The 16869-nt window shown below is 50.9% G+C and overlaps 5 protein-coding genes across 5 annotated transcripts in view; 1 reads left to right on the top strand and 4 right to left on the bottom strand.

The window, feature by feature from the left end:
• Positions 1-1186, top strand: part of SEPMUDRAFT_94224 (formate/nitrite transporter) — a 1817-nt gene extending 631 nt beyond the window's left edge. Inside the window, exons 2-5 of the mRNA XM_016910631.1 lie at positions 133-265; positions 349-422; positions 496-852; positions 940-1186. Coding sequence (XP_016756628.1) covers positions 133-265; positions 349-422; positions 496-852; positions 940-1092 — 717 coding nt within the window. The 3' untranslated portion in view covers positions 1093-1186. The remainder of the gene's footprint in view (positions 1-132; positions 266-348; positions 423-495; positions 853-939) is intronic.
• A 2905-nt stretch (positions 1187-4091) lies between these two features.
• SEPMUDRAFT_152152 (uncharacterized protein) lies at positions 4092-5776 on the bottom strand. The gene has a single exon (XM_016907273.1). The coding sequence runs from the start codon at positions 5319-5321 to the stop codon at positions 4911-4913; it is 411 nt and encodes a 136-aa protein (XP_016756627.1). The 5' UTR covers positions 5322-5776; the 3' UTR covers positions 4092-4910.
• Positions 5777-9602: 3826 nt separating this feature from the next.
• On the bottom strand, positions 9603-10194 carry SEPMUDRAFT_128840 (uncharacterized protein). The gene is made up of 2 exons (XM_016902234.1): positions 9844-10194; positions 9603-9732 (listed from the first exon to the last, which is right to left on the bottom strand). The coding sequence occupies exons 1-2, from the start codon at positions 9881-9883 to the stop codon at positions 9614-9616; spliced, it is 159 nt and encodes a 52-aa protein (XP_016756626.1). The 5' UTR covers positions 9884-10194; the 3' UTR covers positions 9603-9613.
• A 1318-nt stretch (positions 10195-11512) lies between these two features.
• Positions 11513-13952, bottom strand: SEPMUDRAFT_152150 (uncharacterized protein). Its single transcript, XM_016907272.1, has 2 exons — positions 13580-13952; positions 11513-13498 (listed from the first exon to the last, which is right to left on the bottom strand). The coding sequence occupies exons 1-2, from the start codon at positions 13944-13946 to the stop codon at positions 11781-11783; spliced, it is 2085 nt and encodes a 694-aa protein (XP_016756625.1). The 5' UTR covers positions 13947-13952; the 3' UTR covers positions 11513-11780.
• A 473-nt stretch (positions 13953-14425) lies between these two features.
• Positions 14426-16603, bottom strand: SEPMUDRAFT_152149 (glycosyltransferase family 4 protein). The gene is made up of 2 exons (XM_016907271.1): positions 14976-16603; positions 14426-14909 (listed from the first exon to the last, which is right to left on the bottom strand). The coding sequence occupies exons 1-2, from the start codon at positions 16423-16425 to the stop codon at positions 14719-14721; spliced, it is 1641 nt and encodes a 546-aa protein (XP_016756624.1). The 5' UTR covers positions 16426-16603; the 3' UTR covers positions 14426-14718.
• Positions 16604-16869: the final 266 nt, after the last annotated feature.

Here is a 16869-nt window from a genome sequence, read left to right as displayed (position 1 = left end):
GGGGGGGAGGGTGAGAGGGGAAGGAAGAAGAAGAAGAAGAAGAAGGAGGAAAATGAAAAGGAAGAGGAGCTATTGCTTCGTGATCGATCTTCTTTAGGCCCAGCCACTGACTGACATGTCCATGGCTCATAGGTCTTCCCCTTCGGTCTCACCATGGTCGTTGTAACAGGGACAGATCTCTGTACGGGGTCATTCATGTTGACGACGGTTGCTGCGCTGCAACGTCGAATTTCGCCTGTGAGGATGTTGCTGCATTGGTTTGTCAGTACGTGGACTTTTCTTCTACTTCCTCTTCTTTGTTCTTGGGGGCAGCATGTGAACATGCATGCTAATTCAGAGCAAAAATAGCCTTCTGGGGAAATCTTGCTGGGAGCTTATTCATCGTCGGTCTCATCACGGGCTACGGCGAGACTTTCAACTTGGTGAGTGTGTGATGAGAGAGCAAATATCGTTCGATGCTTCGCCGGGCAGTTTCTCACATTTCCCCACCCCTAGGCCGTATACAAGTCCGAAGTCCTCAGATTCAACATGACCAAAGTCGTCGTTCCGACCTGGCACGCAATCTTCCTCCGAGGTATCGGTGCCAACTGGCTCGTGTGCATGGCGTGCTTCCTAGCTTTTATGGCGCGGGAGTACTTTAGCAAAGTCATGGCGATCTGGTGGCCCACGTTTGCGTTCGTCGCTCTGGGATTCGATCACGTTGTGGCCAACATGTACTTTGTGCCCACGGCAATTTTCCACGGTGACCCGACGATATCGACGACGTTTTACATTTGGAAGTCCCTGATCCCGGCTCTCATCGGGAATATTGTGGGAGGGGCATTGCTGGTGGGCGTGTTCTTCTGGTATCTCGTATGTATTTTCTCTTTCTGTTTCTTCTTCTTCTCTCTCTTTTTTTGAGATGAGAGGATCGATCGATGACTAATGCTGCATTTGTAGTATCTTGCTGGTGAGGGTCCCGTTGCGGTCGATGGCGTGTACTTCGCACAAGACGTACCTCTGTTGGGCCACAACGCAGACACGCCAGGCAGTAGTGTCAACTCCCCTGAACGCCAAAAGAGCGCGTCGGAGCCCGGAGACAAGATAGTATAACAGATACAAGCATGTCTTTCTCCAGCTCGAGGGTGAATGTTTCAGGCTAAAACATAGACGTGGCCTGACATTGCATGCCAACAATAGAAGAAACCCAAAAAAAAACACTCACAGTTAGCAGATCACTCCACCTTTGCGTGCAGAAAGAGGGAGACTGTCTGCATGCTGCATGGAAGGGGCGCCATGTTTTTTTTTCACATGCACACTTACGATGATACCCATGGAAGGAAGAAGTCTGATCTTTGAAGACCAACACAAGGCTGGAAGAGCCAATAATGCATATGCCAACACAAATATGCAAAAGGCAGAGCTTGAGTCTGTCCTGTCCTGTCCTGTCTTGCCTTGCCCTGTCCACAAGTACCTACAGTACGTTCTCCTTTCTCCCTTGATGATTACACCACTCCTCTTCGGCCACGTCGCGCACGCCGGCAAACAAACAACCAAGCAATGAAAGGCATTGGAATGAATGAAAAGAACGATGATGATGACACCCCGGCCCCAACCCCTCCTCTTCACCTCTGCATCGCAGCATTCGCATTCGCAAGGCTCCGGCACTCCAAAATAAAAAGTCAATAAGAGCTGTAGCCAATCCTTTCCCTGGTCAGCTTGTCAGCACTCTGATGACGAATTTTGTTGTTGTTGTTGGAGATTTGCGGCAGCACAGCGCCCAACAGACAAGATGATGCGATACCAACAACGGAGTTCCAGAAAGAGAGACAGAGACCCTGATGATGATGAGAGATTATTCTTTCTCGGGATGACGAGGAGAAGTCAGTTGGGTATGTCATGTGATTGTGACCTTGTCAAACGGCTCGAGGCGGACATTGATGCAGCAAGGAAGAAACTTTTTTTCTTTCCTTTCTTTCTTTGCATCCGGATCTAAAATCCTTTCGCTTGTTTTCTATTTCCCTGTGTTTTGTTCAAGAGGTACGCCCAACCGAATCCGGACACTGCGATTTTGTGTGGTTTCGTGTCTGAGACGTCCCGACTCCCATTGACTTTTTTATGTTTATTTCTATTTTTATTCTTATTTTTATTTTCTTTGGACTCTCTCTCTCTCTCTCCAGCCTCAATTCGTCCTCTGCTCGTATCTTACAGATAAACAAAAGAATGGAGATAGGCGAGGACCGACGTCTTCCTCGTTGTCTCCCACGAGTTATGTATATAGCATGTACCCGGACATGCATGCATATGCATCGGGATAAGGTAGGTCAGGTACCTACATGTATCGGGATTCCTTCATGAGGAGAAGGCGGCAGCAGACTTTGCTAGGGAAGAAGGTACCTAAGGTAGGTAAGGTAAGCACCCTACACCTTTACCCTTCCTTGGGCTTCCTACCTCCTAGTTGTACCCACCTCACCTCACCTACCTCACCTACCTAGCCTCAGGCGATAGGTACAGTTACAACCTCAGGCTACCCACTTCTCTATAGTACATACCTCACCTGCACGCGCACACACACGCACGCACGGACGGACGGCTTCGTTGTTGTTATTTATTGCTACAGTGCTACTTGTTGTAACTGTTATCCAACAACCACACCAGCGGTTCTAGCCGGGCCGCCCTGGTTTCTGTCGTGTTACCATCCCATACCATAGAAAATCTCAACCAAACCAATTACATACCAAACTAGGAGGTAAAACCAAAGCAGAGCAGAGCAGAGCAGAGAGACTCGGACCGAACCGGACCAGATCAGCAAACAAAAACGAAACAAACGCGGGAACTTGCTGCTTGCACCCTCGAGGTTGGAGGGATTTTTTTATTTTTCTCGTTACCACTGGGTTGGGTACGTTGGAGGGATCATACATATGTTACAGCAACAACAACACAAGTCATGATATGGCATGATATAGCATGATATGGCATGATATGGCATGATATGGCATGATATGGCATGACATGGTCATTACTATCTCTCGTAAGGTACTCAGGTGCTGCGTCGTCGTCTTTTACTGCTGCTGCTCCCCCTGGCCTGCCTCTAGGAAATGTACATGTACGTGTCTAGAGGGGCGTTCTATCTATTCATCATCATCATCATCATCCACCATTCTCCGTAGCCCTCTTCTGCCAAAGTACTAGGTACATAACGTAGGCAGCACCAGCAGAGTAGCGAAACAGTAGCACACGAGAGAGCGAAAAAGAGAAAGAATGAAAATCTGCCTCATCAATGTATCACTGCGTTCTTTTCTTCCCCTCCCTGATGAGGGGGGCGCAAAAAAAAACTGATCGTCACCCTACCTAACCTACAGTACCTACCTACCTTGACCCACATGGAGACCTACGAGGGAGGTACCCGTATCTATCTATCTATACGACTTTGTGCTCGTTTCTTCCCATCTCTCTCTCTCTCTCTCGTTTGTTTCTTTCTCTACACGATGTCATCGAGCGTACATACATACGAACCTACATATATACGCGCAGACGGACGGACGGACGGATAGACGGGAGGGAAGGCTTTTATCAAGGAAGTCTGAATTACCTTTCGAGTCTTCTTCGACATGTGTAGTGTAGTGTAGTGTTTATTAGTGTAGTGTCAATAGTGTAAGTGTAGCTAGTGTACTATCTTAGTGTCAATAGTAGTGTTGTGAGTGAGTCAGTTACTTACCTGACCTGACCTGACCTGACCTGACCTGACCTGACCTAAAGAACGACTCAACACACAAGAAAAAAATGATGATGATGATGGTGATGATGGTGAACGTGTGTGACACACACACATGGACAGAGGTGTGGCAAAGACTCCCCTCCCTTTCCAAAAAAAAAGTAGAGCGGAGCCGGGGGGAGGCAAAACAAAAAGGTCAGGTACGCGTGGCACATTGTACACAGACGGACTTATTAACAAAGGTCTACCTACTTACTCTAAGAGGTACTGTACCTACCTAGTTTCTGGTGACGACGGGTGGCCACGAAAATAGTTATGGATGGATGGCTTGTGTGTGTGTGTGTATGAGACAGCCAAGAGAGACAGAGACAGCTAGAGAGAGAGACAGAGCTAGAGAGAAAAAGGGTCTTTTTTTTCTCTTTCATTGTGACCAACTATCACTACAACTATCTATAGTGTGTGACACCAACCCAAGTGGTTGTCTGGTCATCAAAGAGGCAAAAGAAAAAAAAAAATATGGTGCCTAAGCACGCCCATCATCAGGCGGCGGCTAGCTTCTCATTGGGGAGGGGAAAAAAAGGATGGCTCACATGGACATCGTCACGGGTTTACTGAAACTCTCGTGAAGAAGGGGTGACCCATCCCTCGGATTACCCAACCACACCCCTCTGCGTTCGTTGGTAAATGCTACGCGCAGACTCTCCACATTCTGAAACTTGGGTCTCTTGCGCAGTGCAATCCCATTGAGCGTACAAACCAGCAAGGTCTTTTTGCCATGCTGACACACGCACACGCACACACACACCAACAAATCTCTCAAAACAGTTGAGTAGTGACTGAACCCTCGAAACACGATTCCACATCTTCCAATTGGCTCGCCAGCCATGGGTAGTGCATTTCCATTTCGAGACATTTGAGAGACCCCTCTCGAACGCCTCCGTCCAAGCGCCTCCCGGAAAAAAAAGTTGTTGTTCAGGTACATTCGTCGTTACTGACATTGCCGCTCCAATGCTTTTAGTGGTACATAAATTCGTCAGGACGTATACAACGCCCAAGCTTCCGTTCTGTTGTCGGGAAGCCCCCAGATGAGATGAGAGAAGCAGTAGATGAGAATGGATCGGCCATATGGACCGACAAAAGTAGTAAGGGTGGGTGGTACAGAAGGCCTAGTGGGCGGTGATACGCGGAGGCGGATCCGAAGCTATTGTGGATCTCTCTACCTGGTGCTCGATCTTCTTTTTGCGGCTTTGGCTTGATCAAAGGAGCTGAAATAGTCGTTGAGCTGTGCTTTGGCCTCGGTAGAATAGCTTCCAGATGTGGTGGTGGTGGTGGTGGTGGTGGTGCGAGAGGATGCTGATGAAAGAGATGTTCGTGATGATGACGGCGTCAGTTGCCGCGCATCCATCATCTGTTTGTCTGATTGAGACCATGCCAAGTATGATGATTGTGGTCGAGAGCTGGAGAGAGATGCGGATTGTGTCCAGAAGCGTCCACTTTGTGAAGCAGTCGAAGTTGGTGATGACGGGTTTGATCGTTCGAGATCGGCTAACTTGCAATGTTGAGAGCAATATGGCCCATCGGGTGAGTCCCGGTCACAGTGGAGGCAAAAGTCTTGGAAGCAGTCCATGGCTGGTGGTATGGAGCAGTGTGGTAATGCGAGGGTCCCGAAAAGTGGGGTATACGGGTGTTGTCGTTGTAGTTGTAGTTGTGATTGTAGTAGTTGTTCCCAGTAGATGTCGAGAGTGGTATCTGGAATGCTCTCGAAGAAATACCGTCACGGCAGGAAGGATTTTTTTTCACGGCGTTGGTGAGTGAGTCGAAGGCCGCACGGACAATGCAATGGCGCAATGGCCTCGTGGTATGACTATGACCTTGGTGGTGAAGCCGGCGGGACGATGGGCTTGGCGGGCTTCGTGCTCGTTGTTTCACGAACGGAGCAGGTTTCGGGGAGGGATCGACGGAACGGGAAGCGGTATGGAGCAGTGAGTATGGGTATTGGTATTGGTGGAGGAGGAGGCAGAAGGAGTTGGTCTGTGTGTGTGTGAGAGAAGGTGGTGTTTGTTGCAACAGATATGGACGTCGAGCTGGCACTGGCAGCAAGATCCGTCTCTGAGTGGAGGTGGGAATGGTGCCGTATAAGGACGGCTATGCGAGGCCGAGTGTCAGAGAGGGCTGCGCAGGCCAGGCAAGGCACACCACGTCGCCAGCCAATCAAGAGGCAGTGGAGTCGCTGGAGTCTTGGGAGCCTCGTGCGCCCTTGACGCTAGTTCTAGTCGCAATCGCAACCAGTGACCTGCAGGCGCAGGCGCAGGCGCAAGACGCAGGCGCAGGCATACGCTGTCCGATAAAGTGCTGGTATTTATCGGCCAACTCGAGAGCGCCCCTCTCTCTCTGCCAACGCCCACCCCCGCTGACTGCTGACTACGACCTACTGCCCAGTGCCTACTACCTCCCTCCTGTACCTGTACCTGTACCTACATACCTCCTCCCAACTCCTCATTCTGCTCGGCGCTCGCAAGCTCCAGAGACCCGCTCGATGTCCACACCAATGGGCAATGTTGTGCCCACGCATGGGTCCCCCCCCCAGTCGTATCTGAGACGACACTGGACACTGAATGAACATCCATAATGATCCTCCCAGTCCCAATACTCACTCACACTCACCAGGGTGGGAGCTGCCTAGCCTTCCTTCTGCCTTCCACATCCTCCACACTGTAAATGGTCAGTACAGGACTACCTCCTACAGGTACACACTATCTACTTCTCTTCCACCCCCACCCCGCCCAATACGTACATACCCATAAAGGTACCCAAGCGAACCAAAATGCCCGATTTTCCCTAAGCGCTGGAGCCAAGGCCAACGAATGAGCGCTCATCTGCAACAGCAAAAACTCTGTGTCCTGAACCCAAGCTTGGCCCGGCAGAATGCAGTTGTTACCGAGACAAATTTGTCCTGTCCTGTCCTGTCCTGTCCCTTCTTGTGAGAACGTCTGTGCTGAGTCGGACAATCGTGAGCGTTGCGCTTTGATGGTTATCATCGTTAGATTGCGCGGGCATCATGCGTGACCAACCTAACCACTCAGATGATGCACCTTGCCAACCAGCCCGTCGGTCGCTGCTAGGGAGTAGCAATCATTATGTAGCAGTACCTATTGATTCTGCCTAGCGCCTCTCTGTGTTTACCTTTTGTGCTATCATTCTTCTGCCCCTGCGGCATACATGTATGATTATATGAAGCATGGACGACAGCATTGACGATGATTTTATTCGCTCCAGCCCGAGTGGACGTTGGCCCAGCAGGGTGGTCTGTTACGAAGGCCAATGCGAGCTCCGGATCGTCGCGCGGGGACACACTGCAGACAGAATGCAGACGCTTTCGTATGGAACGGGCCATAATGATGATGATGATGATGATCATGATTCTTGCCGAGCGAGTACGGTCACTGCTACAGAGGAGGTAACGTGTGCGTGCCTTGCTGGCAGTTGATACCATTGAATGTCACTCGTACCCGACACACTCAACGACGCTGGTGTTGCCATCCATCAATGAGACCTCTCAGAGCGTTGAGCACAGATGCATGCCGTGGTGGTTGTATTCGCCACCTCCACTGCCGACTACCTACTCTCCAAGGAAGCAACATCCATGATGATCCCTCATCCTGCTACTCGCTAGCGACTCTGCTCCAGGACTTTTTACTGAGGCCATTCAAGGCAACCTGAGCGAGCGTTCATGCACGAATCTTGGGACCGAGCCGCACCCACTGGCTTGCCTTGAACCGAATGTCGACCCCCACGCCCTTTGTATCGTTTGGCACTACTGCAGCCGTAAATGAATTGATGCTGGGAGTCTGTGAACAGGGTGCGTATCACGATTGTGAAGAGACAGCGATACTACCTGTCCATCTTCGTCCAGAGACCACTCATGGCGCCCCTACAGGTACTATACTTTGAGATGGAGTGCTTTATATTGCGACGCACATTCGGGAAATGCAGCCTGTCGAAGCGCAGCCGAGAAAGCGTGGCACTCATACTAGGTACTCCCAGCGGCTACCAGCTGGCGATCCGTGCAGGTGCGATTGTCCCACGAAGACGCAATATCCTCTACTAGAGTAGTGTTTCTACCACACTGATCATCTACCCCACAAGATCAACCTCCTCAATCATTATTATTGGCGATCTACGCGTGGACGTGATTAGAGCGAACAGGAGGACAGCCAGAGGGCTGTTTGTGGTCGCGCGCCGCCGTTGTGACGATGTGGTTGACAGAAGCACACACGGGTCACGATGGTTGTTTAGCGCGTATAGCGCAGCAGTCGCAATCCTCGGTTTACACTTTGGGACCTCACACACCCACGACCACCACGCTTCATCAGATGTATTCCCAGCACCGCGAGAGTGCGCCCGCCTGTTCCACCTTCGTCGTCACCAACAAGAGCATTCATGCGCAGCGTTGCGTTCCTCGACAAGGAGTGGTTCACTCGTCCACTGCTGGCGCATGCGTTCCATCGCGGAGTGCACGCATAAGTGCGCATGAGAGAGAGCAATATGAGGCAGCCACGTGGGGCGACCACTGCTGACGAACCCAGCGTGGCCTGGGAGGCTGGAGGGCAGTGGCTGGGCCCATTTTCGGCCTCCCAGGGCAAGGTGCAGCGCGGTTCCTTGCTTGCGAGAGGCGCCTGGCAGCCTGGAGTCTTGGGCGAGCAGCCCCCCACTCTCTCTGCTAGTTGCTACTACTGTATTCGGCTGGAGGAGGCCACCCCCATTAGGCTATAGCCTATATGCGATAAAGCTTCAAGATGCACAAGCGGCGGATCTTGCCTATACCGCACAAGTGTCTGACGCTGTCACCCGAAAGGCCGACGACATCCACGATACCCGAATTCCTTGCGGCAATACCATGACCATCCATGTAGGTATGGTCAGGTATGTATGAGATATGGACGTGTATAGACGGACTTTCCGCATCAGCAGTGCTTCGCAGGAGGTGACATGCGCTCCCGACCATATTATCATGCACTCGTCGCCCGTTCCGGCCAATACAGCTGTCATGTATACCATCGAGCGATCCAATGTTGCGGCGTCTTTATGCATATTCTCGTCTGGGCTCTGGAATGCAGTGAAACTGCGGTGCTGTGTAACATTCTACTCACTGTAGACACTGTACCAACTCCGGCTAGGAGAGGATACTAACGGTTATATGATCAAAAGTCTATCTGCTAAATTCAGTGCAACAGTACATGGAAGAATGCACTGCGGGACCAACGACAAGCTGTTATTATGAAGTTGGAAGTTTATCGTACCTTACTGCACTGGATGTTCTTCGGCCTCGGAAGTCGGTACTTGCTTAAACGAAGTTTCTGCTACACCACACCTCTCGCCGTAGTCGCATGGCGATTGGGCACAACGACATCCCTCGTGCGCGTCATCTTTTAGTCTTGCTCGCCTTCGCCATCGAGGCCACAACTTGGAAACAACCAGGTTGAGCCGCCCACACTAATGAAAGTGACGGAAGTGGTGTTGTCGCTCTCGTCATGGTTTGTCCCACGGAACAGAAGACGTGGGAGGAACAGAGGGTGAGATCTGCGACGACGGTCTTGCTTCTCTTGAGCTGCCGTCAGCCGAACCCACGCGATTCCATATTCGACTTCATCGCCTACGCGTCGACTCGGAGAATTGAGCGACGTCGACGAGATATCATTCACTCGGCGACGAGAGATATGAGCGATGGGCTGAGCGATTATGTGAGCGGCCCGGTCTGTTGAGAACGACGCCACTACACCACTAGCCGGCCTGGCAGAAACCCATAATGGGTCCACATATCACGCGAGACACCTCAAGGGCAAGCGTGGAAAAATGCATATCTTGCATCGCAAACCACACCTCCCAGTAGATTCCTACCCTTGTACCGATATGGACTTACTACTCCCTCCAATGAACCCTTTTTTTTCCAAGTCCCGTTCGTAGTCCAGATGGGAGGGAATCTCGCTCTAGGGTCAGAACAGAATCTCTTTTCCACATGGGTAAGGTAGGGTCGAAAGGTAACTTTTTGTATTCGACTCACACAAACCATGACACATTCCATCCGCTACCTACTCCCATTTAACCAATTCATAACTTTGGATGTCTTACTGAGGTGACTTGTATGGCAGATCTGTTGTCGTGATGGCCGAGGAAGGCACGAACAATCATCGAGAGATACGTTGGGAAAACCTTTCACATTTGCTGAAGACATCAGTCATCATTTAGACCCCTCCAGCGTGGTAGAAGCAGAAAATCAGAAGAGCACTTCGTCGACAACAGGCAGAAGAAGAAGAAGAAGAAGAAGAAGAAGAAGAAGAAGAAGAAGAAGAAGGCAGAACCCGTACGCATCCTCTACAGCTCAATACTTACGAAGGTACTCAAACTCGCGATGGAGAAAAGAAGTCGTGCCCCAAATGAACGAACGAACCTACTACTAGGATTGTATTGTATCTTCTACTGAAAAGGACAGGAAACAGGACGACTTCATTTTCTCGCTTTACCTCTTTCCTCTCTCTCTCTCTCCCTCTCAGAAAGGATGATCAGATCTCTACAAGTCTCTCTCTCTCCTCCCCCCCCTCTCCTCGAGACAAAGCCGTCTCATACAACATATTACAACAAAGTTTCTCGCTACGCAAGCGAAGGTATCACTATCACATTCTTGGTACCAGAAAGTCAGCCACATATGTAACAGAAGTGATAAAAGATAAAAAAAAAGTTACACACACACACACACACACACACACACACACACACACACACACACACACACACACAGAGAGAGAGAGAGAGAGAGAGAGAGAAAGTCTATCAAGTGTTCTAGACCTCTTTACAAAAAGAGTCAAGAGTCAAGAGTCAAGAGGAAATAGAAAATAGAAAGGAAAGGGTCTAGACCTAATATTACACATACCCTTATACATACATGTACGTACACCTCCTACTTACGAGCACATAAGGAGGGGAGGGAGGGGAGGGGAGGGGAGGTACCTAAGTATATACCTATGTAAGGTAGGTACTTTACTCATGTACCTTACCTACCTTTATCTTCGACCCTTTAAAGATAAGTACTAGGAGGTATAGGTAAGGTACCTATATGTAGGTAGGTAGGTAAGTTCGGTTCCGAAAGGATTCTGTAGCTTTTTTCCCTTTTTTTCCTTTTTTCTCTATCTCGTCCTTGTGATCAGATAGATAGATAGATAGATAGGTTGGTTGGTTGGTTGGTTGGTCTGGGCTGGTCTGGGCTGGACTGGACTATCTTAGATTCTAGACTCTATAGACTACCTAAGGTACACTACTACTTACTTCTTACAACTTCAAAGTGTGCATGTATACATGCCTAAGGTACCTAATAAAGAAATCTTTGAAAGTGGAAGGGCACTCACTCACTAGGTAAGGTAGAGAACGGGAAATTTCCTTCCTTTTTCGGAGAAAAAGGAAATCAGATATGATTAAGGTATACTACACCAAGGTAAAGTTACAGAGAAGTGAAGTGTTCCAAGTTTTTCACACTCGATCATTTTTCCATTTCAGCATTTGCAATTCGTCCCTTTCGTCCCTTTCATTCGTTTTTCCTGAGCGCCTACGCTTTCCTTGAACCTTGAACGTACGCACTTCCCCTCCCCAAAAAAAAGAACAAAAAAAGAAAAAAAGAAGAAAAAAAAAAAGAAAACAAAAAGGGGGGGTTTCCTTTGTCGTCCAAACAGGTGGTAGTACCAAAAAGAACATTGAGCATGTCGACCATGGCAATGGTAATGTACCTAGTGAGACAGACCCTCCCTCCCTCCCCCCAATGCGGACGGACGGACGCAGCCAAGTTGCCACCGCATTCTGCATATGCATATGCACAAATGGATGGATTGCTCAACCACCAGACCCTTCGACAGGTGAAATTCAACATTGGATGTGCTGACATGACCCTCAGCACCACTCACTGTGAGAAGTGAATGATCAGACGAGAAATTTTCTCTCTCTCTCTCTCTCTCTCTCTCTCTCCAGTCTGATGATGTGATGTCAAAGTGAGAAAAGAAACGACGATTGTCCAGTAATTGAAGTTGCCCAAAGATTCTCCTCACGATGCAGCAGCGACATTCGGAGCGTGAGCAAGAGTCGTCGCAGCAGGATCAGCAGCAGCAGCAGTCAAATCCGGCTTGAGGCCCAATTTCTTCATACGCTGCTTCTCCGCCCAATCGCGACTCAGCTGGCGACTGCGCTCGGAGGCTTCCAGACGGGCTTTCTTCGCAGCTTCTTCCTTTTCGCGCTTTTGCTGCTGGGCACTAGCCTTGGCTTCAGCTGCACGATTGAAGACTTCTTTGCCCTTGCCTGCCTGGAAGGTAGGACGTGTCGAGTCAGCAGCTGGTGGGTTTGGCTTGGGGGCGAGCGAAAGTCGTGGTCGGCTGCTCATGCCCAAGACTGTTGCTGGTCTGGCTTTACTTGTGGAGGTGCCCATCATACTGACAGGTCGCTTGGTGACAGCGAGATCCTTTGCCTTGCCTGGGGCAACTGATAGACGGGCTGTCGAAGGCTTGGATGCTGTCGAGTGTCGGATGGTGGGGCCTGGCTTTGCATTGCCCGTTGCTGGTCTTCCAGTAGTCGCAGGCCTGCTGGTAGCCACGCTCTTGGGACGGCTGTCATTGGCGGATGCGGCCAATGGCTTTCCGGGATTCATAATCGACTCGCGAGCTTTGCTAGTGCTCGTCTGACGCACAGCCGGCGTCTTGTTCATATCAGGTGCAGGTCGAGCCTTGAAAGCTTTCTTCTTCTGCTCCTCAGCCTCCTTCTGCTGACGGGCTTCTCGCGCCGCCTTGAACTTGGCGGCAACAGCTTCTCCAGGAAGCTGAAAGTTGCTCTTGGTCGGTGCCTTGGTAGACTTGGCAGGTGGTGGCGGTGGCTTGAATTGCATGGACATGGGTCTAGGCTTGCTGTGAGGAATGACAACCTCCTTCTTCACAGCAGGAGCCTCATCTACGGCATCTCCGTCCGACTTTGCACTTGATGCTGACATGACCCGCTTAGCACTCGACTGCGACATTGATTGCTTGGGTCGTCCTATTGACGGGACTCTGCTTGGCGCATCCGGAAGACCGTGAGCGAGTGAGATTCTAGCCTGGCTCGCTTTGGTCAATCGAACAGGTGGCACGGACTTTTTCGATTGAGGTTTCTGAGGCGAATCTTGCATGACTGGGACTTCAGCAGAGATCTTCTCGATGGCCTCATCCTGGGCGTCCAAAGCCTCTATTGGATCATTCGGTAGCGTGGAAACCGAATTTCTCGACGATTTGGATGCGCTGAGAACTGCGCTCTTGGGATGGTTGTAGCTCGGCGTGGAAGCAGCAGGGATCAAGGGTGAATTTGAGTTCAACTTCGGAGGCGTCGATGCTTCAATAACCGCCTTCTCAAGCCGATCATACTCCCCATTTTCGTCCATATCGCCGGGTTCCAGCGACGCGACGTTGTGTGTGGGCTTGACCGCGCCGGAGGATTTCGTAGGTGTCTGCTGAAGAACGTTGGGCATTGTCTCCCGGGGGCTGCTGATGAGAGGCTCAGGTGAGACTTTCGTGACCTGGTCCACTGCGGCTGTTTGTACTGGCTCCTGCGTGTGGCCGTTCCCTTTTGTTTCTCGGCCAACAGACGTCCTCTGCGACACGCCTAGGGCTTTGTCTCGAGCATCTTGACCAGCACAGCTCACATCCAATGTTGACCGGTGAATTGTGCCTGCATTCAATCGCACAGCATCAAATGGGGGCGTCGTTGGCCTAATATCACGCCCGGTCGAATGCAATGCCTCCACTGCAACTCCTGCATTAGCGCTATGTGGTCCAAAAGGAGCCGCAAGAGCAGGGGCATGTAATAAATGTGCTTTACACTCACCTTCTGGCACATCCTCGACGGGTTCATCAGAAGCAGCCTGGGTCGCCGATGAGTGCGCCATTTCAACTTCATCTGGCATCACAGCAGATCCATCATCTGGTGCTGCGCTAGTTGTGCTAGCGTCGAGTGTATTGGTATTCTTGCTATCATTGCGCGCGCCTTTCTTGGCTCTCTTCTCGAATATGGTATCCTCCTTCTCCACGTGGGCGGCGTGTCGTTGGCTTGCGCTGTTCGGAGAGATGTCGTGAAGTGGTGTGTGGTCCTGGGGAGCGCTGTGAAGGTCGAGCAGCGCGTCCTCATCGACATGCTGCTGCTGCTGCCGCTCAGCCACCGCCGCGGCCTTTGCCCTCGTGATACGAATGCTCATAGTAACTGCAATGTTACTGCTGTGTGCTGTGTGCTGTGTGCCTAGGTAGTGCCGTAGTTACTACAGCAAATGCAATGCGATACTGTACTGTCTGTACATAAGATATGAGGGTGCATCCCTGGTTGGAATTCGCGTGCAATGTTTATCTGGTCTTCCCCAGTGTTTTCTGAAACAACAACATGCAAGGATCATGCCATAACAACCGCCCCAAATCTGAGACCTCTGAGACTTCCAACGTGGTCCGTGGTCCGTCGCGACTCGGTTCGTATTAATATTATTCCTTCTGCATGTCATGTTAGGAGGCACTCCTGTTCGACGTTACGGGCGAGACATCGCATCTCCAACATGTACACATGTACCGACCGTATCATCTGGATTTAGGGTTCACTTCCCAGTGCCAAATTGCACCGAGCTTCTGCACGATAAGAAACTACTGTATGGGACCAGAATGTTTGTCGAAGACGAGATGAAGTCTTCGCGTAAGACTGCACTCAGCAGCTCATTCAGATTGCTGCAGTATGTCTGTCTGACAATCAAAAGGAGAGGGTATCATAAATGATGCATGCAACCCATTCTACACTCATTCAATCCACGGGAACCAGCAGTACTGGCCCGCTAGCATCTCTGGCCTCATGTTTCCGGCTTCACCACTGCAAGGTGTCCCACTCGCAATCTGTCGCTTCCTACTCATGCACGTCGCTGATGGTGCACATTTCCTCGCTGCCCAATAGCACAGACTCCAACTCACACCCTTTCTCATGATCTGAGAAATCTATCTTCGCTCCGACGACAAAGCAATCAGCAACGCCAATTGCTTCAACCAAGCATCCGCAAAGACCTGCTCTGAGAATCGTAAAGAGCTCTTTCGCGCTCGAAGTCGCATCTCAAAGGCTTCAGTCGAGGAGAGCGAGAGAGCTTTGTAGAAACCCTCTGCGAAGTCTTCGGGTGTAGAGGCGTGGAAACCTGTCAGAAGATCATCGTGTTAGCATCTGCTACCACACTGAGCAGTGGGGCGATGGACGTTCTTACCAGTTGGTTTGCCGTCGATATCAACAACAATGTCCTCTTTTGGACCGCCGCTATCGTTGACCACTGCGATGAGGCCTGCAGCTTGATATTCCACCACCCCAATTCCGAAATGTTCGTTCCACATCCCATTGACACCCACAGAACTGCTCTTCAAGTATTCAACCACTTGCGAGTACTTGGCATTGACGATGAAATCGACACTGTCTTTGATTTCTTGCGCTTGTAAGCGGAGTTTGTAGACTTTCTTCTCATCGTCCGTGTCGTTCCTCACACTGCCGATCAGAATGAGCTTCGGCCGCTGATCAACCGGGGTGTTTGCATGGTGGCTGCGCAGGAAGAGGTGAAAAGCTTTGATGATATCTTCGTGCTTCTTTTCTGATCGAAACTGAGCAATGTAAAGAATATTGTTGGTCCTGCTTGCTTCGCTCGCGTGATCGACAGGGATGCTTTTTTGTAGCTCCTCAACCGCACAAGGCGGGTAAACGACTTGTATCGGATGTCGCATCTTCTGTTGCGTGCGTGCTTTGCCCCATAGCTCTGATATGTGATTCTGTGTCCACGTAGAATTGGTCATTACCACATCCACGTTCCCGCCTACCCAGCGATAGAGTGATGCGAACCATTCCCAGTAGGTCTGCTTTGCACGACCTTTCCAGCCTGAGCCTTGGCCGGAGTTCAGACCCTGGTTGCCGGTGGTGTTGTGCAAGGATCGCAACATATCTGTTGATATTGTGGGGTAGTGAACATACGCGCCTGTGGGGACCTTTGGAAAGAGGAAGCGGCAGAGGGCGAGAATAAAACCATATCCCATGGTGTCCACGAATATGTCAGGCACGAGCAGGTTGAAAGCATCCCATGCTAGAATGAGACTGCCGAGAGACTGTCCGAGTAGGGTGAAGCGGGGCCATCTGCTCGCTAGAACCCAATCTCTCGTCTGTAGATATAGGAAGACGACTCTCGCTGGATTGAGATCGATGTCGAAACGATCGTGGACGTTTGCCAGGATCTGGTCTCTTGTCGCATCATTATCGCCAGTGTAGACTACACAGAGAGCATTGGGGTGACGTTGCTGTGTGGCCAAGATTGCAGCGAACAGCACACGCTCTCCACCACCGCCTGCATTGCAGAAGGGGTGGAAGAAGCCAATCACACCTCGATAGTCGGAGGCTGGGACAGGTGTCTTCTCTCGATCCTCCTCTTCGGTCACTTTGTCCCACTCGCTGGACAGAGAACTACTGGACGAAGCGGTACCCTTGTGTCCTCCCGCCTTGTATGTCGTCAGCTCGCCATCCTCCTTGTCAGCTTTTTCAATCAAAATGTCCCTTCTGTGCTGCGTCTTGCTTGCGATGATGGAGCCTATGAGCTTTCCGACCTGATACAGCCCGAGAGACAAGAAACTGCCCAACGCGACGACACCCAGCAGGACGCCGAGCAGAGTGACGGCAGCCATGTGTGGTAGATGGTGGATGATGCAGTGTCTGAGCTTCGCGGGCTGGGGCTGTCGCCAGAACCGCGTCTAGAGAAGCCGGCAGGCAGCGGTGAGTTCGTCGCCGAGGGTGTGGGAATGAGCTGCTTTGCGGAGGGTGGAAGGAGAGGCCATGCTGTCTCCCGTTAGGTTGCCATCGAAGAACTGTTCACAGTCTGACACGAAGGGAACCAGAATGAGATGGATGAGGCAACCTGACCTCACGGGAGTGATCCATCACATGCGAACGATCAGCCGGGGCCATGCAGGGTTGAAAGCTTGTCTCTTCACACTCGTCACGTCAGGTACATGTACCTACCTACCTCTACCTCTCATTCGTGGTGACACGTGAAATAGGTACATTACCTCCTCCTCCTCCTCCTCCTCCTCCTACCAGCTCGACGCTGCTGCTGCTGCTGCTGCTGCTGC

Source organism: Sphaerulina musiva (assembly GCF_000320565.1).
Source record: "Sphaerulina musiva SO2202 unplaced genomic scaffold SEPMUscaffold_12, whole genome shotgun sequence".
Lineage (NCBI taxonomy): Eukaryota > Fungi > Ascomycota > Dothideomycetes > Mycosphaerellales > Mycosphaerellaceae > Sphaerulina > Sphaerulina musiva.
This window is presented reverse-complemented; position numbering and strand designations above follow the sequence as displayed.